This window comes from Anabrus simplex, chromosome 14, assembly GCF_040414725.1.
Source record: "Anabrus simplex isolate iqAnaSimp1 chromosome 14, ASM4041472v1, whole genome shotgun sequence".
Lineage (NCBI taxonomy): Eukaryota > Metazoa > Arthropoda > Insecta > Orthoptera > Tettigoniidae > Anabrus > Anabrus simplex.
In genome coordinates this window covers 88,356,399-88,380,609 of record NC_090278.1, presented here as the reverse complement: position 1 = coordinate 88,380,609, position 24,211 = coordinate 88,356,399, and the positions used below count along the sequence as shown (strand labels likewise).

At 39.6% G+C, this 24,211-nt stretch overlaps 1 protein-coding gene across 1 annotated transcript in view; it reads right to left on the bottom strand.

The window, feature by feature from the left end:
* PolA1 (DNA polymerase alpha catalytic subunit) overlaps nt 1-24,211 on the bottom strand; it is a 148,509-nt gene that overhangs the window by 83,267 nt on the left and 41,031 nt on the right. Inside the window, exons 12-15 of the mRNA XM_068230304.1 lie at nt 20,277-20,487; nt 11,894-12,168; nt 6,812-6,928; nt 649-832 (exon numbers count right to left, since the gene is read on the bottom strand). Coding sequence (XP_068086405.1) covers nt 649-832; nt 6,812-6,928; nt 11,894-12,168; nt 20,277-20,487 — 787 coding nt within the window. The remainder of the gene's footprint in view (nt 1-648; nt 833-6,811; nt 6,929-11,893; nt 12,169-20,276; nt 20,488-24,211) is intronic.

The following is a 24,211-nucleotide window of genomic DNA, read 5'->3' as shown; positions in this document are numbered from 1 at the left end:
AGAAAAAGTGACAAGCGAGTGTTGGACAAATGCGCAAGAGACATCAATTTTAATGGACTCGTGTATATTTCATCAATGCTTCAAGACATGCCAATAGGTGTTGGTGTTTGCAAGTTACATTTAACTTTTCTTTCCATTTATAATTTAAGACTGAAGATGACTCAATACAAGGGTCGAAACTAGTCCCAATGTGTAATGAATAATATTAACATATTATATGTAGTATTGAATAGGTGGGTGGACCTTCTCATCCTTTTTGATAGTATTAACCTTCCTGCCAAGCTTAAATCTCCGGCAGTACGGTACCGGGAATCGAATTCAGGACCCCGAGAACGGCAGCCAATTGTGTTAACCATTACGCTGGCGGACATTCTTAACTATAAAACACAGACATGCATGACTGATGCGTGCTTGCAATGTCCAAATCTATTCACCTATTTGTGCTACGTCATCGGAGCTGCAGTAAGGCTTGTACCCTCTTCAAAGCAGAATCGTCGCTCTTCTCTGACAAATTATGTTGGGGATGGGGGCTTGTATGCGAGACTTCTTTCCTTCATTTTCTTTGCCTCGAAAAGCCAGTGTGGAGGGGGGTCTAATATACGAGTAAATACAGTATTAACTGACATTAAGAAAACTGAAGTTTCCTACCTGCAATGTTGGTGATCTGTAGAGCAAGAGGCAGTACGTTTAGCTCGCACATGAGACGAATGATGTAGGCTGCGTCCTGCATGCTGAGCGACACCAACTGTAGCAGCTTGGTGGAGGACTGGTACATTCCACGCACTTCATCCATGGTCAGGTCCATGCGCTCATCTTCTTTCACTTTCAACACCTTGGACAAGAAACATTCACTCGTAGGAGAGAGCGACTTAACAATTGTCAAAAATAGAAAGGAACACAAGGACTAGGACAATCTCCCAATATTCATAGAGCTCTCTCTCCCCATCAATCTCTGTTCTTCCTGCACCAACTTATTTATTGCAGTGTTCGTCTTATCATTTGTTCAACTTCATGTTCCTGTCCTTCTGTAAATGATTACCATAGTTTCAATACAAAGTCCTCGGTAACAGGACATAAGTAAAGGCACGTCTTACCTGAGATACTGCAACTTACTTTCTTCTTACCATGATCTTTGAAGATAGACATGATAATCCCAATATGCAAGCAGTGTACAAAAATTGTTGCAGCAGTGTCCAGACACATGTGGGGAGAACAGAGTGGTTTTGGAATGAAACTGGACTACAATAAGGAAGTGTGCTGTCACCACTATATGGACAAAATTGTGAAGGAGAGGAAGGTAAAATATGGGGATAGGGAGCTGGAGGTAGATGATATTATGGTGTGGGGAGCAGAGAGGAACTGAAAGAGCAACTGACTGAGGTTATTAAAAGTTATGGAATGCAAATAAGCATGAAAAGAGCTAGACAATGGTGTTGTCTAAAGGAGATGATGATGATGATGACGATGATGATGATCGTTGTTTAAAGGGGCCTAACAGCTATGTCATCGGCCCCTAAAGGTACAAGGTGCAACGAAATGGAACGATAATTAAAACTTCAAAATGTACCCACTGATCTAGAATCTAAACTGGACGATGATGAAAAATGACCATGAAGCCAAAAGAAATTGTGGTCCAATTTGCAATGGCCTACTTTCTGAGATGATGCTTATTGTCCAAAGGAGTCCAAAATCCAGCTCACTGGCCCCTCAAAATCATACTAATCACTTCGTTCCAAATCCATCATCCCTTTTAGTTGCCTAATACAAAAGGCAGGAGATACTGTGGTTGTATTCTTCGTCTCCATCCACCACCCACAGAGTGTATACTAGAGGAGAAAGGGAAAGGAATTATAAAAATAAGGTGATAAAACCTTGAATTTGTGGAATTTTCAACTACTTGAGATGCGAACTGCTGTACGATGCAACAGGTAAATGCAATCTACCAGAGTGTGAGGAAGTAGCACTGAAGTGAATAGGCGTGATGTATAAGATGTTCTCATACAGCAGAGACCTGGACACTAAAAAGACAGGAGAATACAAACAGGCCGGTGAAATGAAATTTTTAAGAAGTAGGCCTATGACAGGAAACACATGAAAGGACTGAATAAGAAATGAGGCCACTGGGAAGGAAATCGGAGTGGAAAAGCTTTTCAACAGAACGAAGGGGGGTAAACGTAGATGGCTTGGATATGCTAAGTGGATGGAAGAGGGAAGAATAAGTTCTATTCTCTTTACCGATGTCATTACATACTCCTGAGACAGTGGGTTGATGCACGTATGAATGCTAATGGAGGGCATTTCATAATAATCATAATGTAATGTTATTGGCTTTACCTCCCACTAACTACTTTTACGTTTTTCAGAGATGCCGAGGTGCCAGAGTTTAGTCCCGCAGGAGTTTTTTCACGGGCCAGCAAATCTACCGACATGAGGCTGACGTATCTGAGCACCTTCAAATACCACCGGACTAAGCCAGGATCGAAGCTGCCAAGTTGGGGTCAGAAGGCCAGCGACTCAATCGTCTGAGCCACTCAGCCCGGCGTTGAACGTTCCATGCAAGAAAGAGTTTCTTGTAGTACACTGATATATTCTGTTCCTGTGTGTTCTAACTTGAAAGTAAAGCATTTCTGGACCCATGGCCATAAAACATATTTTGTTCTTCTGCGTGTTCTGGAAGTTAGGCTGTACCTCTTTGTTGCGCCCTGTATTTATCAATCCAATCCATGTAAGCAGAAACACAACTGCAGTCATGATCACAACTTGTGTTACCTCCCTCATACGAATAAATATTACAACTATTCTGCGTGCGGCTTTACTTCTAAACTGACGTTTTGCAAAACATATGAAAATTGCCTTTCCTTTGTTGCCAGCACGCTACTACCGCAAGAACAGCTGATGCAATACGACCGCAACAAACAGCCCTTGTAAAATGGAATACTGTACTCAGAAAAGCTGATGAATCTGGATTGAAAACAAATTCACAAAACGACACTTACAAACACCCAACACTAAGACGAGAATATATTATTAACCCTTTACTGGATGAATTATTTTTCGTTTTCGTTTGGTGAAGAAATGTTCAACTTACGCTCAGTGTTTTAGATTTACCAGCAATTCTTAACTGGGGCTAATAGCTTAACACTCGTATGTGATGTGGATTGCCATAACGGGGTATATATACGATTTTTCACGATTTTACGCTAAGCTTTTAACATTCAAAGACCGAACATTACTACCTACTGGCCATGGGTACGTACTGCAAGGCGCAAGTACAACTTGCAGAACCGTAGGTCGGTAATGTCTTTGAGGTTGAGCCAGAGGTACTCCTGAAGCTTGTGGTAATGTGATGGGGAGGGCCCACGTAAAATAAACGGTGGTTGGTACGCGTGGATGCTGACGGGGTGGAAGGAGTACGTTTGGTTGTAGGGCTGTTTTGTCTTATGTTATGTAAAAAACAAAACAAGGCATCACTGGTATATGTCTTCAAATGACTGTACAGTTAAAGGTGTGCCGGAAAACTACCTCTGTCCACAATCTGTATCCATTTATACAGGTGAAAAGTTGTATGATGCCTGAGGGCAACAGTATGCAGTAAAGGGTTAAGAATAAAAGAGAATGAGGAAATAACACATCACTCACAGCTAATTATGTTTCAGAGCATATCTACCAGAGAGAGCCAAAATCGGCCAAAGCATCAATTTAGAAGTAAGTGTAGAGTATAAAGGAAATCCATAAATAAAGGAATCGTCATGTATAGGCATGCATAGGCAGAATATATAGGCACAACAAATCAAATCTTTGCAGAAAACAGCTAAAAATATTGGTTTGAAAATTTCACTCGAAAAAACAGAAATTACGCTAACCTAACTTCTGCTTGCAAACAAAATTAAGCTGGGAGACCAAGAAATATAAATTGTAGAAAAATTTAAATATTTACGTGAAATAATCACATACAATCCGAACAAGAAACCAGCATGTCAAAACAGAATAGATAAATGGGTTACAGCACAGCGTGTTACCAAGAATACATATAATAAAAATTGTCTCATCATCATCATCATCATCATCATCATCATCATCATCATCTATGTCCCACTCCAGTCACCCGGGTGTGGTTAACAAGCCTCCTCCACTCCTTTCTGTCCTTCCACTTTTCCTGCTCCATTACTTCCGCCACATCTAATTTAGCTTCTCAAATGTCCTTTAATGTCTCTTTCCCGTAACTTCTCTTTCCAATTCCCTTCTTGCTACTCGTTCCTTTCCAATTCTTTTTACATGTCCGAACCACCTCAGCCTTTCTTTATGTATCTTCTGTACTAATGGTTCTATATTCAGCTCCTCTCCGATTTAAATATTTTGAATTCTATTTCTTGTCTTTTCTCTCTTTTTTCTTTGCAAGTTGCTTTACGTCGCACCGACACAGACAGGTCTTATGGCGACGATGGAGTTGGAAGGAAGTGGCCGTGGCCTTAATTAAGGTACAACCGCAGCGTTTGCCTGGTGTGAAAAGGGAAACCGCGGAAAACCATCTTCAGGGCTGCCGACAATGGGGTTCGAACCCATTATCTCCCGAATACTGGATACTGGCCGCACTTAAGCGACTGCAGCTATTGAGCTCAGTCGTCTTTTTTTTTAACCGATGTTCTTAAAAATTTCATTTCTACTGCTTGGATCTTACTATCTTGTCTCTTATTAGTTACCAGCGTTTTTAGTCTGTATGTTACAATTGATATGAAATACTGTTTATATAATGTTAATTTCCTTCTCTTGGGAACCTTATCATTCCATAAAAGCTCCCTGACTTGATGATAAAATGTTGTACCCTTACGTAGTCTGTTATTAATTTCAGGGTTGACTTCATTACTTCCATTAACAATGCTACTCAGATATGTAAACTGTTCTACATTCTCTAACCGTTCTCTGTCTATGTTCACTTGCCTTCTCTTTTTCTCTTTTACACAGTGCATGAGTACAGTTTTCTTTTTACTAAACTGGTTACAGCACAGCATGTTACCAAGAATACATATAATAAAAATTGCCTCTCATCATCATCATTATCATCATCGTCAATATGTCTCTCAATAGCAACCAAACTGAAACACTACAAAAACAGTCATCCAGCCACAAATTACACATGTATGTGAAACATTATTCAAAACAACAAACACAGTTGCAATAGATAGAGTACCAGTACTCAAGTTAGAAAGGAGAATAGTGAGAACCTGTTTAAATAAAAATTATCAAGTAGACGTAGTCTAGAGGCTGGTTTCCAATGAGACAGTTTATAAAGAAATAGAACCTGTGACTAGCACAATGAAAAGGAAACAAATATCATTCTTAGGGCATCTAATACGGTCACCATAAATAGAATCAGTAGAAAAATAACAAAAATACGAAAGAGTAAGAGTAAGAATAATATTAGATGGATTACAGAACTTAAAGAAGACATGAGAGAGTTGCATATTACAATAGAATATTTAAAATACAAAACAAACACACTCAACATATTGAAAGATAAACACACTGGACTACAGACAAAAATTAACAAGCCGAGAATGGGAAGAGTTGATTCCAGAAGCAGAAAGAAAATTACGTTCAGAAAGGATGAAACAGTATTGGGCTGACAAAAAGAAGAAAAACCTACATAAACCTAAGTAGCCCTATATTGGCTAAAAAATTAAAATAAATAAATAAATAAATAAATAAATAAATAAATAAATAAATAAATAAATAAATAAATAAATAAATAAATAAATAGGCATAAACCCTCAGCGAATGTGCTCGAAAGGTCGGCATACAAACTTCCTTCGAAAAGACGAAGTTCTTCTTCTGCTCAAAACTTGACATCCAAAATTCAAACACGACATATGGGCAAATCAACCGAGTACCACACTTCAAGTACTTGAAGCAATGGGAGGCGAGAAGGCTGCCCAGAAAATTCGCCTACAAAAATTTCAGAAAGCCTATGGTAGAGTTCACAACATATACAATAAAAAGTGCATGTCCCACCATGCAAAGGTCAGACACTGTAATATAGTAATCAAGCCCGAAGTCTTATATGCCAGCGAGACCCTTACACTGAATGGGAAAGGTGACCTAGAAAAACATTTTAAAAGAAGAAAGAAGAATCCTGAGGAAAATTTTCAGCCCTCGAAAAACAGAAGATGGTTACAGACTGAGGTCACGCAAAGTGACAGAAGAGCTTTCCAACATTGCAGCAGACATCCACAAAAGACGTCTGAAATTTTATGGGCACGTCCACAGACTGCCGGCAAGTAGACTGACACACAAGATTCTCACCTACATAGAACATCTAAAAAATATTCCATGTGTACTGGAAGTGAAGAAGGATCTGGAAAAAGCCCAGGTGAACTCAACTGATAACGCGGACAGAAACCTCTATAGGAAAAAAATTAATGGATGGAAAGTGCAACCAGAAAACGAAGTGAAAAAGAAGACTGGAGCAAAGTGGACAGAAGAACGAAAAAGGATCCACGGAGAAAGGAAAAGAGCTGCTTGGCAACTCAGAAAACAGAATCGTTAGAGCTTTGCGTGATCCAATGGGTCCATACGCACATGGTGATGATGATGATGATAATAATAATAATAATAATAATAATAATAATAATAATAATAATAATAATAATAATAATAATAATAATAATAATAATAATAATAATAAATAGGTATAAAGGAACTTGAGAGGAACACAATGACAGAGCAACAGGAAGAAGATACAAGGAGAGATATGAATCACAGAGGGACAAGGAAAATCTTCACATCAATGCCAGAGAAATGTAAGCTAACTCACAACTTGACACAAGTTGCCCAAGTCGTAGCTCCTGGCTCGTATCAGCTCCTTTGCCGAGATCTTGATGTCGCACACCAGACGTCCACAGGCAAAGTTCCTGTCAGCGAACACTTTGTTCTGGAAAATAAAAATCCACTTATCACATACAAATCTATTATAACCTGTTACAAAATAACGTTATACCTCTACGAACTTTACAGATAATTTCAGTCTAAGAAGTTAGAATTTCTGGGTTTAACCTTTTCACTCCGTTGAAATTAAAAACAGTAATCCTGTTGTGTTTTAACAACGTGAGGAAACATGAACGAGAGAGAAGGTAGTATCTTATACAGCGCTCAGGTCCAGTCTCCCCAGCCTTTCTTCATCCAGGCCAAGGTTCTGATCTTGCTTTGCAGGAGTGAAACGGTTCAACACCAACAACAACCACAAAAAACCTTCCTTTTACTAGCAGCTTAACACTGGAGAGTGGAAAGGGCTAGGATTGGGAAGGTAGCAGTAGTAGCCTTAATTAATGTGTGAAAATGGGAATCCACAGAAAACCGTCGGTTACGGTACACAATTACACGTAACTAATCTCATGATTAGGCCCGTATTGAAATTTGCTATAAATGCTTACAATATAGTAATTATTTCAATCCACCTATTCAATACAAATACAAATAGGTGGATTGAAATAATTACTATATTGTAAGCATTTACGGTACACAAGCAGACTATCTCCAGTTCACTTGTAGGCACTGTCAAATGCTAATTAGATATGTTCATTATGGTACAAGGAAGGACTAGAGGTGCGAAAATACTAGGTTTTCATACTATTACCTGACATATAGAACAATGAAGAGTACACTATACGACGACTACGAGAGCACATGGCGACTATGTCATACCTAACGTTGTACAGTGTTGGAGGGAGATAGGGAATTAATATCTGAAAACCAAGTCCGATTTTTCGCTACTGTGTATGCGCGACTAATTTAATTATTTAACATTTCACCATGGACAAGAAAAATGATCGTCATAAATATGATGTCACACCACCCCCTGTAGCTATATAGACAGCACATGCTACACCTGCGAGAATGTGACATAAGCAACGGCCGCCAACCCTTACTCGTGGAAGGAAGGGGGCGTAACATCTGCGGTCCTTATAAGCTTGGGTTTATTTAAATATACACATATTCATGGCTCGTAAAGGATTATTGAAGAAAAAAAAAACATAACCATGGCGAATAAATATTGTGAAATTTTTAAGTACAAATGTAATCATATGATTCACTTTCTTCGTCAATAAGCAGGTAAGTATTGGCGTTAGGGTTATGGCAATCGCCGAGTGATTACGTTCATTAGGTTGGTACTTCTCATGTGCACGTGTGGATTGAAGAGGGAGGAGCGGTTGCAATTACCATGTTGTTGTGATAGTTGTGCCATTAATGTCAATTCAAGTTATCATATTTATTTAATTAATGGCTCGTAAATGCACATTGTGCAGCATTATGTAGTTAACTAATTACGAAATGATTTGTATATCCAAGGTGGATTTATGTGCATTTTAGGTGTTTAACTGCATATTAAAGCGACATGAAACTAAACTCTAGTAGTTTGAAATTAATTCTGGCTGGCTTCGTAGACAATTCTGGCAGTACATGCAATGGATACCTAAATAACCTTCTGTGAGTACCATTTGAACACACTACTTCCTATTCTTGCTACTGTGTGAACTTGCAATGTAATGCAGCCTCCGTTTCCTGTGTGGGCAATAACTTTTTTGGGGGGTGTCAGTGGGTCCCTGGCAAGCATTTCGTGCGTTTCTAATTTCTAAACGTGCACCCGCATTCGTATATTGGGAACCGTTATTGCTCCCTAATGATCAGGCGCTCAAGCGATTTCTGATGTTTTCTTCCTTTGTTTTTAATTTCCAGTATCTTAACAGTTCATTGTGATTGCTACGGTGAATTTATATTACCAGTATGCATTATGTGATGTGAAGTGCTCATTTTCTGTTGTAACCCATGGGGTGCTTAGTATGTGCTTTTATGTACATTTAAATGTCAGATTTTGGCTCGTGACATCATAAACATGGCTACCATAGTAAGAGAGTCGTAGCGCTTGGCACTACGTAAGTTCCTTTTTGGACGTGGTATAATTCGCCCTTTAGGTTAAACAATTTCTGAGACCCAAATTGGAGATAGTCGCCTTGTGTACCGGACCCAAACCATCTTCAGAACTGCCAAAAGTGGGGGTCAAAACCACCATCTCCTGAATGCCAGCTCACATCTATATTACACAAACCACACACTCTGTCATTAGAAAATGTACAGTACGTATGTGTGCACAGTGAAATGTAGCTAGTGCATTCCTCATCAACATGTTTTACCACTTAGCATGTCGTAAATTCAAAGTCCCGATTCTCATCGTATTAAATCATATAAAAGCTTCTCGCTTACCGCAGCACAAAATTTCGCTATTACCACATAGTACGAGCACATTTTTCCTAGCCCTGAAAATGTTCTTTGTCATCCCTGGTGAAAGAGACCTGATTTCCAACTCAGGTAAGAGTCCTCACCACAGATGGCAGGTCTGGGAAAGTTTCATGATAACAGGGAAGGGCCTTGAATTCCTGAACTTCACAGGGTAAATTGCACCTTCGTGGAGCAAGCTGTTAGCCTCAGGAATGTTCAATTTTGTTTGCAATTAGCAGTGGGATTGCTGAATAATACTGAGCCTCTTTGTGCTTGTATTTCGCTTCCCATTCAGAAGTTAGAAATTTATTTTGTGTTGAGTGGTACAGAGAAAGGTAGGTAATATTTGTCGTGTAATAACCTGCCTCTGAATCAGGAACATAACCGTCCGAAGTTGACAGGTGTGGTGCATATTTGTCTTGTGATAGCCTAGTTATGGACGTGGAAGTCGTGAAATTCCTTACTAAAGAAGACATAATTAAAATCCTTCGGAAAGTAAACCGGCATTTGCATCTCTAACCGCACAGAGGTGGTGCACCTTAGAGTTTCAACTCTATCACTCTAGTTGTTGAAGTTTTGTCAGATTCGAAATTGCGGCCAAAGCCATTCTCTCACAGTCGTACATGGCGAAGTGTAACCTCCAATTTACTCTCTAAGAGTGTGACCAGAAAATGATGTTTAATAACCGACTGGTTCGAAATAAAAGGCTTCTACTAACATTTGTTTTACAAAGAGTATGATCTGCAATAATATTTTCATATTTTTATGAGCCCCAGTGCAAATGTTTTCATATTTGTTGTCTGATGTTTTTCATGCCTTTCTATGAACAGTTGTTATTTTATAACAGTACAGCCAGAAAGGTTTTCATACTTTTCACATCTTTTAATACTGTCCTCTCATCTTCAGGAACGGTAGATATAGCTTTCATTGTACTTGTGGATACACGACACATCCCACTCTGAAGAGTCTAGTGTCAGAGCTAAGACGAAACGCTGGTTAATAGAGCAAACGCCGGAAAAGCCATCCATCTAATTTTTGATCTGATTTTTGATATGCTCTATTGGTGGAAAAGAATCTAATTCCCTTCATGGGAACTTAGAATTTCCAAATGCCCTCTTGTCGGAAAACGAATCGTACCTAGTGTTTCTATATCCTAGTTGGATAGTTTTTATTTGTGTATTCAGTAGTATGTTTTCTTGGTTTTTCCTTGTTCCCAGGAGAAACATCTTAATGAGCTTATCCTGTAGTAAATTAAACATTTTTTCCTCCTCTTTCGTTTTGGCTGTCTATGGACCATGTTTGATGATCTTTGGAATATTTTTAATCTTCTCTGCCAGTATCTTTTCATCTTTTCTCCCACTTCCTTCTTCTGTACAGGATCACCCTTTTTCTCACTAGTGTTTCTCTGTCTCCTGGAAACCGCAGAACTTTTTGATGAGTTGTCTAAACTGGTTTCTGTCCATGACATAATTTTCTGGATCCCCAAACTTTGTTGAGTCCAACCTCACTTCCTGAAACCATTTCATCTTTGTTCTCCAGTTCCTACAGCATTCAAAGATTCTCTTCATCAGTCTGTTATTGTCCACTCACAACAAGTATCCATAGAACTGTACCCTTCTGTTCCTCAACAATTCCAACCACACTTTCTGTTCTTTGTTAGATTTGAGTCTCAAGTCCCCATTTTTTACATTCGGGCCTAGAATTTTTCTTTCTCTCTTCTGGACTCTTCAAGCCCACTCTTTCCCTTTCTGCTGCATACAGTGTCTAGTTGCCTAAATTTAGTTCCATTAGTAAATGTAAAATCACAGCCTGTTTCCAATCATGTGACTGGGTCAGGAATGGAAAGAATGAAGCGGTGAGGATGTCCGACTCGCTGGCTGAATGGTAGCGTACTGACCTTCGGTTCAGAGGGTCCCGGGTTCGATAGCCGGCCGGGTCGGGGATTTTAACCTTCATCGGTTAATTCCAATGGCTCGGGGACTGGGTGTTTGTGCTGTCCCCAACATCCCTGCAACTCACACACCGCACCTAACACTATCCTCCACCACAATAACATGCAATTACCTACGCATGGCAGATGCTGCCCACCCTCAACGAAGGGTCTGCCTCACAAGGGCTGCACTCGGCTAGAAATAGCCACACAAAATTATTCTAGCGGTGAGGATAGGAACTGTACCAGCCGCTGAAGCCTGTCGCACTCCTCTGTTGCGATGATTAATGACTGACAGATGAAATGAAATTATACTGGAGTAGTGTTGCCGGAATGAAAGATGACAGGGTAAACCAGAGTACCTGGAGAATAACCTGTCCTGCCTCCGCTTTGTCCAGAACAAATCTCACATGGAGTGACCGGGATTTGAACCACGGGACCCAGTGGTAAGAGGTCACCTCAGCCATGGAAAATCTAATTTAGCCATGGAAATGCCATTCCTATTTTTCTCGCCCACTCCTCTTTTCTGACTCATTCTCTTGTAATGTTTCTCCCAAATAATTTAAAGCTCAACTTTCCTGATATTTTTTGTCTCCTAACTTCAACAGCTGAGGGGCCTCTTTAATGTTAGTTATATTATTATTATTATTATTAATACTGTCATAATAAGAAAACATTGCTCAAATAACTCACCCTGTTCCCCATGGGAATCGCTGCACGCCTCAGTCGCCCCAGCTTGGACCAGTTTGGAATCTTGTTGACAGCAAGTCGATGAACGAGGACCTCAAGATCGAAGCTGAGGATATCGTGACCAACGATGAGATCAGGATCTATCTTGAAGAGACGAGCCAGAAACATCGACAGTAGTGCACGTTCCGATTCTATGCGATCCACTTTGGTGGCAGTGTAGCGGGGAAGAACATCCTTCAAATCATAGGGGAATAGGACATCCGATGGCTTAGTGAACACTGAGGAGAGAGAAAACAGTTAATCAAATAAAAGCTCAAGATGAACAAAAGAAGCTCCCGCTCAACCCACTCGACCAGCAAACTCAGCTAGGAAAGTGGAGTATGGTTTATTCCTGCTTGCATAGCATATTACAGCCAAGTAACATAGGAACAACTGGAGAGAAACAGTACAAAATATTAGAGTATTTGTAGAGGAATGCTACACACCAAAAGAATCTCTGTGCATCACAGTTAACCAGTTTCTGTGCCCTCGTCAGAAACCCCTATCGAACACTTAGTTTAGCTAGCATACGGCTTTTAGTGCCGGGAGTCTGAGGACATTTTCAGCTCGTCTAATGCAGGTTGTTCTATTTGACGCCCACGTTTGGGTGTGAGATGATAATACTCAGATGGGGAGAGGACATAGCCCGGTGTCGGCACATAGCCTACTCTTGTCGAATAACACCAAAGTGTCTGCTCAAGCTATTACGTCGCCATCCGATGGATGAATCAGTATCAACATCATCATATGCCCTCACTCCATATCACCACTGCGAAGAGGTTTGGAACTGAACTCAGGTTTTTGGCACACAATGTAGTGATTAGAAATTGTATATCACCACCTCTCCTGGCGGTCAAAATTCTGACAGTGAATTTCATTTTTTCCTTTTCACCAACAGGACTCAAACCAGCTAACTGTTGTGTCAGACCATACAGGCTGGCGCGTCCCTTTCGCTGATGTTTACGTAGAGCCATCTGTCACGTGCAAACATTTTAAACATGCCATAATTTCAACTATTTGGATAACTTTGTATCATTTGCCTGTGCTTTTACCACACATGATATGGATATATATATATATATATATATATTTCAAAATACTTTCCCCAACTTTTGCATAAGACGTAGCTTTTCCTTTGCCAACCCATACTTCACCTTTCATCTTCTTCTTCTTGGTTCGAATGGGCCAACTTCGGACCACGCTTGTTCAACTGTTGGGCTTCGATCGTTGCTCAGCATTGTTGCAGTTTCTGCCAGTGAAACTTCTTTCTTTCAGCTGTCCGCAGGGTGCCTTTCTTCTAGAGTTCTTCCTGAAACCCATGGACTTCTTTCAGGATGTCGTACCTTGAAGATTTGATACTCCCAGTTCTTTAATGTCCTTCTCAGCTTCTGTCAGCCAAGCTGTGCGATTCTTGTTCTGACTTCACCTACCTATACTTTTTATTTGTACACATTCTGTCGTGGAGTCTGTGCAGCTGCCACTCTTGAACGACATCAGAGTGGGCTCGTACATCAGGGTTCCAAACGTATGGTACAGTTTTGCCTACTTCCAAAGGGTTTCATTGCCAGATGGAGATGTCAAAAATGAGCCCCGACTTATTCATCTCTAGTACCAGCACAAGGAAAAAAATCAATGAATGAATGAATCAGTCAATCAATGCTATGCATTTACGGCTGTCACCAAAGTGGCAGATTCCCTATCAATTGATAATGTAGCCTTAGCGCAGCTCTGAAGATGGCTGCTAATAGCTCTAGCCATTAAACTACAGAGACGGACTAAAATTAATTAAGCAGCATAAATATTTTTGAATTCTTTATGTTATGAACCACAGTCGTATCTACATCTTTCAATTACACACTTCAGTTCCAAGACTGTATACTTTTCTTTCTACCAGGAGATCTTTTAGGTACCCCTTCTTTCTGCAAGGTAGATTCAATAGACCTGGTCCTTTCCAAAGTGACACGATTTCTGTCTGATAGCCTTACCTGTTACTCCGTGCTTCTGGCAGTTCGCTGCAACATTTCCTTGCTTATTCCATTGATTTTTGGATGTTCTAATCTTCAATTGTCCATGGTCCATTTCGAAACACTTTATCCTTGAAATAATATCATCATCAGCATCATCATCATCATTTCCCAACGCCAGTTTCCCGGGTGTGGTGTATAAGCGCTTGCCATCTTCTGTCTTCATACATCTTCTGATCCAGTACTTCCTCCCATTTGTATCCTCTCTCCTCCACATCTGATCTTACGGTCTCTATCAAACCTTTTTCTTGGTCTTCCCTGTGGTCTTCTTCCTACGAGATTAAGGTCAAAATATTTTCTGGCAGGTCTTTCCCTGTTCATTCTCATTATGTGCCCATACCACTGATGTCTGCGTTTCTTTATGACACTGGTAATAGGAACCTCAATACCAGCTACTTTCTTATTCACTTCATTTCTGATCTTGTCCTTTCTGGTTGTTTGGTTCATGGTTCTAATGAATCTCATTTCAGTTTCTTGGATTCTACTGAAGTCTTTATTTAGCAGAGTACATATCTCTAAACCGTACGTGAGGATTGGTACGAAGTAAGTGTGGTACATGATTGTTTTTATCCTTGAAATAACCCCAAAAGGAAATAATCTAGTGCCATTAAGTCCAGTGATCATCGCCGCCACAAATTCTTAAGATATCTCTGTCCTCAGAGAAGCTGCTGATCAGAGTGAGAGACTCAGTTGAGATATGGGAAGTCTTGCTGAAAACAGCTCAACGTAGTCTATTTGCTTCACAAATTGCAACAAAATGTTCTTGTACCGATCTGTTTTCATTGTATCCAGGAAGAAGATCGGAACCATTATTCGGTCTGCCGAGACTGCACTCCAAACTCCGACCTTATGCAGGTGCTCCTGCAACTCGTGAATTGCCGTCATCTTGTAAGGCTGCAGTTTCTTTACCTTGGTCGCTCCTTGACATATGAAATACGAATACATCGAGTCCTGAGACAAACGAGGTAATGATTATCTAGAAGTCCGAGCAATACGAGTCTGAACATCATCTGTCAAGTCTGCCAAACCAGATGTGCAATGTTTGCCAGACTCACTCTACAAAGACCCAGCTGCTTACAACTTTCTCATTATAGCCATCATCATGTATCTCTTAGAAGGATGGCACACACCATACTTGCTCCTGAATGCTCTTTGCGTGGCTGTGATGGACTTTGTATTCCAATAATTTGGGTTAATGACCATATTTGTTTTTATTTGATCCATACTGAGCAGTAGAACTTATAAAACCTGTGAAACAGGCCTTGTCAGTATAATTACATACAAATATATACAAGGACTGTTCTCTTCCTCAGCAATTATTAAAGATTCTCCGAATCCCAAGATAGCGGGTTCAAACCCGGCAGAGGTAGTCGGATTCTTGAAGGGCGGAAAAAAGTCCATTCGACACTCCATGTCGTACGATGTCGGCATGTTAAAGATCTCTGGTGACACATTTGGTGTTTACCCGACAAAATTCATTAAAATCTCAGCCATAGACGCCCAAGAGAGTTTCGGTTTACTCGGTCTGCCATCTAGTGGGGGCCTAGAGTAAAACGGAACGTCGAAATTGACGAGCAGACAGCCAGATGGCGTCAAATTGAAATGTCTGCACACGGTAGCTGAGGCCATACGATTATTATTATTATTATTATTATTATTATTATTATTATTATTATTATTATTATTATTATTATTAAAGATTTCCAAAATCTCTAAGACAAGACTTAATTCTACAACATATAACTTACATTAATCAAATTTTATACTAAAACTGCGAACTCTGTTACCGTCTAAAACACATTTCCTATTACCGGTATTAGGCCCCATTCACAATGCAAACGTAACCGTAAACTTAACGACATAACGTAACCGTAAAATTAACGTAAAATTTGTGGTATTCACAATGGAGGAACGTAACATTAACGTAAAGAGTACACAGCAGCCAATCAAAACACTGCCATGTTATTTAGTACGGAAGTCAGGTTTTGGGCTATCTCGCAGTTTTATATTTCAATAACTCGATGGAATCAAACAACGTGGTAGCGGAATCCATATTACTTCAAACATCTATTGCTTTGCTCCTGGGAGCTGTGTAGGCCTACGGTACCTGAAAAGGCGATCTAAACAACGGTGCAGAAAATGGGTTCATCCCTTGAATCAAAGAAGGTTATCTCAGGGCGATTTCGGTAATCTACTGTAAGAAATGACCCACATCAGTTCGTTTTGGACATGCGGATGAAACCTGAACTGTTTGCCTTTCTTACGATTTGCTTCCCCTTTTGTAATAAAAAGAAATGTAAAAGGTCTCCTTTACCGACATCTATGACCCTATCTATCACACCCCGATGAGATATTTGGATCTATTTGTTTGGATGATATCGTTTTCGTAAATTAGTAGTCCGTCATAATGTTAAGAAATATACAGGGACACTGTTTTATTTATGACGGGGATTGTCTCTCGTCCGTTTGCCAGCGCTGCGAGCTTGTCTCCCGCCATTTATTGTCAGATTTCATTACTACAGGATATTAATTTCCACCTATTATTTTTCGGTACAGCGTATTTGTAATTCTTTTTCCTTCTATCATACATAGCCTATACACAAAGATTATTTTGAAAGAGAATTACAAGTGTTTCGTCGAAAGAAGTCATTATATCGTGCACAACACACAATGTTTACCTCTGCTCTGATTGGCTGGTTCTTAAAGTTAACGTAAAATTAACCGCAAGAGCTTGGAGTTTGCAATCCCTTAATTTTACGGACTCGCAGTTAAGTTTACGTTGGCGCATTGTGAATGGATCCATTAGATAAGATGGCCGCTAACTTCTAAGTTAACGTTAATTTTAAGTTTACGTTACGTTACGTTTGCATTGTGAATGGGGCTTTACTCTTCTTACAATAAAAACTATTCTTGTTATCCTTCATTAAAATCTTGCTTATTGCTCTAAACAATTAATGAAAAAAACCTACAACCTGTTTTCCAGTCAAGGATGTAATGAATGAATCATATATAGGCTATTAGTACGATGGGGTCGCCACTCCCAAAATGATTTATTAATGACTGATAGAAGCTATGAAATGAGAATGCAGAGTGATGCTGGAATGAAAGATGACAGGGAAAACCAGAGTACCCGGAGATCTAAACAATTAATGTACCATCCATTTGTTCCAAACTATAATTAGAGCTAGTTTTGAAACTGCTGAATTACAACCATTAATAATAGGAAGAATGAAAATTATAGAGGTATAATGCTATTATCACATGGGCTAAAAATAATGGAAAATGTCCTAGACAAAAGACTGAGGGATACAGTAGAAACACAGTTAGAGGAAGAACAATATGGCTTTAGACCAAACAGATCAACAATAGACTTGATATTTACAGTGCGAACGATAATGGAAAAACATCCAGAAAGGAACAAGGAAATCATCTTCGTATTTTTTTATTTGGAAAAAACTTACAGTTAAGAGAAAACATGTATGGGAATGCCTACTGAAAAGGAATATACCAAAATCATTAATTAACAAGATAAAAATGTATCATGAGAAAAAAGAAATGGCGTATGGCTTTTAGTGCCGGGAGTGTCCGAGGACATGTTCGGCTCGCCAGGTGCAGGTCTTTACATAAAAGTGTTTGAGACGGTAACAGAGTTAAACTGTTCGCAGTTTGATTTGACTCCCGTAGGCGACCTGCGCGTCGTGATGAGGATGAAATGATGATGAAGACGACGCATACACCCAGCCCCCGTACCAGCGAAATTTACCAATGATGGTTAAAATTCCCGACCCTGCCGGGAATCGAACCTGGGACCCCTGTGACCAAAGGCCAACACGCTAAACATTTAGCCATGGAGCCAGACTGTATCATGAGAGTAAAAGTAGTGTACAAGTGGGGCATGGTGACTCTGAAACATTTTATACAAAGAAGGTCTCAAGCAAGGAAGTGCACTGTTGCCATTATTGTTTATTATATTAATGGATGAAATCCTAAAACGTGTAAAATAGAGTATCAGTAGTGATGAAATGAATGCTCTGGTATTTGCAGAAGATGTGGTGATTTGGTGAATTGGAGAAAAGGAAGTAAAGGAGACTGAAGATTTGGAATGAAAGTCTGAAGGAGTTTGGAATGGTAATTAGTAAAAAGAAAACTGTAGTCATGCACTGTGGAAAAGAGAAAAAGAGAAGCCAAATGAACATAGAGAACGGTTAGAGAATGTAGAACAGTTTACATATCTGGGCAGCATTATTAATGGAATTAATGAAATCAACCCTGAAATTAATAACAGACTAAGTACAGGTACAACATTTTATCATCAAGTCAGAGAGCTTTGATAGGATGACAAAATACCCAAGAGAACGAAATTAACATTATATAAACAGTATTTCACACCAACTGTAACATACGGACTAGAAACTCTGGTAACTAATAAGAGACAAGATAGTAAGATCCAAGCAGTAGAAATGAAATTTATAAGAACATCGGTTAAAAAGACAGGAAGAGATAGAATTCAAAATACCTTTCTTACACGAATAATGCCCGCACATTTTTTTTTTAAATTGAGGCACGAAATTGGGGTGCGGGTTTTATTTGCGTCAATGGTGGCTTTTTTTTTTTTTTTCAAAATCAGCCTTCCTAAAGTTAGGGTGCAGGGATTATTCAGTGGCGGGTATTATTCGCGTAAATACGGTATTAAAATCAGAGAAGAGCTGAATATAGAACCGTTAGTACAGAACATACAGAAAGCAAGACTGAGTAGAACATACAGAAAGCAAGACTGAGTTGGTTCAGACATGTAAAAAGAACGGTAAAGGAATGGGTAGCAAGAAGGGGATTGGAAAGAGAAGTTAATGGAAAGAGACCAGTTGGAAGACCAAGAAGGTGGATGGATCAGATTTGGAAGGACATTAGAGAAGCTGGATTGGATGTGGCAGAAGTCATGGAGCAGGAAAAGTGGAAGGACAGAAAGGAGTGGAGGAGGCTTGTTAACCACACCTGGGCAACTGGAGTGGGACACTGATGATGATGATGATAATGATGGTGATTAAAACTGTTTTCTCTAGTCAGTAAATATAAAAAGTGCCTGTAGTTTTGAGTATGACAATGCAGAGCCCATCTTTTTCTCACTAGACTATAGTAAAATATGTATGAGTAGCCATGTCTGTAGAGCTTGCAAGACGAACAGTAGTCACACAACCCAACAAAAATTTTATCACTATTAAGATTGACTAGAGGAAAGACAATTTTTAATAATGATTTTAATTCAACAGTTCACAAACAAGTCTAATTATAGTTTTTTATAGAAATTTACAATACCATGGATAGTACGTTAATTGTTTAGAGCAATGATGCGCAAGATTTTGATGAAAGACAAGAATATGAAAAGTGTTTTAGACTGTAACAAAGTCCAACTGATGAGAATGTAGTATTTTAAAAAATGTATATGAATGTTTGTTTTTATGTAAATTATGTTTTGTAGAATTAAGTCTTGTCTTAGGGATTTTGGAAACCTTTAATGATCGCTGAAAAAGAGAATAGACCTTGTTCTCAAAACATGTACGAAACCAATATGTATTAAAATATATATATCTGTATGTAATTGTATTCACAAGATGGACCTAATGCAGCCCTGTCTCATGAGTTTTGCGTTAAGTATGGAATCATTTTTCAATTAAAACATGGACTGATGCGACGTGCACTGCATCTCGAAGGAACGTAGGATAAAACAATACGAATACAACTGATGTCTAACAGAGAATAACGTGCAATGTGTTTGTAAGAGAATCTCCCAGAGTTTCTTCACATCTTCCTATGCACAAAGAGATGGAAATAGGAGTCATTCTGAAAACCACCACATCGCTCTTTTACCTCACATTGTCCGCCTCCGTCGCATAACCGTTAGGGCTATTAGCTGCCGTGCTCGGAGGCCTGGGTTCAATTCCCAGTACTGCTAGAAATTTAAGATTGGCAGGAGGGCTGGTACATGCAGCACCTCACATTGTCTCAATACGCTCTATCCAAAGCTCTTTCTTTTTCTTTTTCGGTACTTATTTAACGTTGCACTAATACATCAACGTTTACAGTATCAGCGAGGGAAGGATGAGAAAGGGTAGCATTGGGAAGGAAGCAAATTGGCCTTAATTAAGGTACAGGCCCAGCATTTGCATGGTGTGAAAATGGGAAACCACGGAAAACCATTGTCAGGGCTGCCGACACTGGGATTCAAACCCATCTATCTCCCGAATGCAAGCTCACAGCTGTGCGACCCTAACCACACGCACAACTCGCTCAGTAGCTTATAATTTGTTATGAAGGCTCGTACTTACTACAGAAGTGCTGCTGGAATGGCGGCTGAGGAGCAGCGCGGTCCAGAGGGAAGGCGTGATGGACCAGACAGGCTAGCATCGTCACTTCGCTCTGACTCGTCTTGGGGTTGACGGTAGTGCGCATGTTCCACGTCAGAACCACCAGCGGAGGCGGCGCCAGCTTCAAGGAGGATTTGCACACCACCAGATGCTCAGGTTTTAAAGCAACGACCTGCAAGCAGAAGGAAATTCAATTTTGGATACACTTTGTGTGATGACAATAATACACATATTATTAAACAATTTAATCTCTTAAACTACCGTATACATGCAAATAATCTGCAGAGCCTAACTTTAGGAGAATTTTTTACGGGTTTAAATTGTTTCTTATTTACAAGAAATTAACTGCAACCCTGGAACAATTATTTAACAGCTCTTCGACAGACGACACACATGCAGAGTTGTCCGTAAGGCAAATTGTCTATCACGGTCATTTTCTCAAAATCTTCTGCATAATACAGAGCAGCTTCCATCCAGGAATCACAACGGGTGATGATTGGCTGTGGTGGAAGGGGAATAGAGGGGAGTTTCTCTTGAAAGGTGGCTATTCTTCATGGAGCCTTACAGAACACTTTCATTATTGAAATGAGAGTGTTTACTGCAGGAAACTCGGCCCTAACTGTTTCTGCAAGTCTATGCAAGGCATGGGCCATGCATGTAACATGAATTAAAGAAGGATAGAAAGTTTTGAGGAGAGGTGCAGTGACAATCATGTAGGAAGCAGCATCGGAGACAAGGAGAAGGACTTTAGAATCATCAACACTCTCAGGATACAACAATTGCAACCCCTTATTGATAAAGTATACAATGCTTTGACTATTGACTTTCTCAAGCTGTTTAGAGCAAAGAAGGTGAGCGGTAGATTCCTGATTGGGTTCCAGTTTTCCTACTATAAGGTTAGCAATGTACCTACCCACAGAGATGATGGTTTCGTCCACACACAACCATATGCAAGACTCCCCAATATCCTCCCTGATTGACAAAATGACCTCATTGTAACAAATATCGTAAGTAGTTTTTCTTTAATGTAGATGCTGATGGGATGTGCTGCTTGGTGTATTTCTGTAAAAAATCTCTGAAAACTGGATTATGCTCAGCATTCCAGGGGATATTTGTTGCAACTAGGGCTCTACACATATCAGCATAGAAACCATTATGGGTTGTAGGAGATATAGTTTGTGCGAGCAGGGTCTGACTAATGTTACTTTTCATGGCTGCTTTCGCTTTGTGACTGGCATTATCTGCATTCTGCTGAAGGTGGCTTTTTTTCTCATGTGAAATCTAAAACACAATAAAGTGATGTCAATTAGAGACTAAGATGAGAAATAGAAAAGGTAAGCTTTTCAATAAAATTTGTAATTTTGAACTATTTAAATTAAGCCATTATTACTCTAAAGTTAATTAAGAGCAAAAACACTTCAGTCCCCGAAGGGCCTTGGCTTTCAATAACGGTTGCTGCCCAAGCACATAGCCTGCAGATATTGGGTGGCATGTGGTCAGCACGATACATCCCTCAGCCGTATTGCCTTGCCTCCGTGAGCCCTGCCCACTGTAGCTTCTCAATTGTCCTCACAATGCTGGGTCAACACCGTTCCAGACCTCATAAATTTCTAAATTACTGCCGGTACTGGAAATCGAACCCAGATCGCATTGGACTAAGTCTCTACAACTAATTAGAGGAGCCAATATCAAAACCTTAGTTTTAGATTAATAAGAAATTTAAGATATATGCACATATGTCTTTATTGCAATACTGGCAGAAAATAATCTTGCCATCAAAAGTTATCCCTGGAAATTGTACAAGCCATTGTTGTATAAGCGCACTCTTAGATGATTTTGTTTTAGGCATGATTAACTATATTCACTTAAACGGATGTTCTTTCACTGGCGACTTGACACAGTATGTTCCTTCTTACTACCTGCTCCTTGTTCTTCCTAGATAATCCTCCCCCTCACGCCGTCACTAGACACAATACGTCCTTTACTACCTGTTCGTTGTTCTTCTGAGCTAATCCTCCATCTCCACACTTGACTCAGCATTCCTTTGGTGACAGTTGTCTGGGAAGAGCATATTTCTGTGAAAAAACCCACCCTCTGCTGTTCTGCTCGTTCCAGGGATATCCATTGTGTGATAGTAAAAATTACAGAAGTTGAATTTTATTTTAAATGTAGAATATAGGCATTTTTAGGCACTGAAATAGTAAAATAGGCTTTAAGGTCCAAATAGGGATTTTAGGGCACTATAAAACTCTATTAATGTAAGGGATTTATCATGAAACGTCAACATTTTTTTTAAAATCATGTTATTTTGTAAGGAACGAAATAGGCATTTGCCTTAAAATCGCAGGTCTACTAATAACTGATCTTCAATTACAATATAATTATTTGTAAATTAGTTTTAAGACAGTAGTTAAGTACAAATAACTTACAAAGATTAAAGTCAGGATCCTGAGCTAACTTTGAGACATGGCTGATGATGACTGGTAGACAGGCGAAACATGTACCAAATATAGAATTTATAACAAAGATGAAGTCCTGATTATAAATACATTTTATGTATTGAATAGGTGAACTTACAAATAAACACTTGAATTTTAACATTTATATTGAATTTCAATATGGGCTCAAATATGAGAATGTTTACTCGTAATGGAGACAAGGAACTGGAAATAATAGATCACTTCAAATACTTGGGGAGTGAACTGATTGGATATGGAAATTAGTAGAAGGATACAACTGGGGGAGTTCCTTTTACCACCAGGTACAGAGATTAATACATACATACATTATCATTATAGACTGTTATGCCTTTCAGCGTTCAGTCTGCAAGGCTCTGTGAATTTACAAAACGTCGCCACAATCCTCGATTTGCAACTAGTGTTGTGGCCTCATTTAGTTCTATACCTCTTATCTTTAAATCGTTAGAAACCGAGTCTAACCATCGTCATTTTGGTCTACCTCGACTTCTCTTACCCTCCATAACAGAGTCCATTATTCTCCTAGGTAACCTATCCTCCTCCATTCACCTCACATGACCCCACCACCGAAGCCGGTTTATGCGTACAGCTTCATCCATCGAGTTCATTCCTTAATTAGCCTTTATCTCCTCATTCCGGGTACCCTCCTGCCATTGTTCCCACCTGTTTGTACCAGCAATCATTCTTGCTACTTTCATGTCTGTTACTTCTAACTTGTGAATAAGATATCCTGAGTCCACCCAGCTTTCGCTCCCATAAAGCAAAGTTGGTCTGAAAGTAAAGATAGTTTCGTCTGGGAACTGACTTCCTTCTTACAGAATACCGTTGATCGCAACTGCGAGTTCACTGCATTAGCTTTACTACACCTATATTCAATCTCACTTACTATATTACCATCCTGGGAGAACACACAAACTAAATACCTGAAATTATCCACCTGTTCTAGCTTTGTGTCACCAATCTGACATTCAATTCTGTTGAATTTCTTACCTACTGACACCAATTTAGTCTTCGAGAGGCTAATTTTCATACCATACTCATTGCACCTATTTTCAAGTTCCACGATATTAGACTGTAGGCACTGTAGGCTTTCGGCACAATCTGCCATTAAGACCAAGTCGTCAGCATAGGCCAGACTGCTTACTACATTTCCACCTAACTGAATCCCTCCCTGCCATTTTATACCTTTCAGCAGATGATCCATGTAAACTACTAACAGCAAAGGTGAAAGATTGCAGCCTTGTCTAACCCCTGTAAGTACCCTGAACCAAGAACTCATTCTATCATCAATTCTCACTGAAACCTACCTTTAATTCCATAGTCCCCCAGTATAGCGAACATCTTTTCCCTCGGTACCCTGTCATATGCTTTCTCTAGATCTACGAAACATAAACACAACTGCCTATTCCTCTCGTAGCA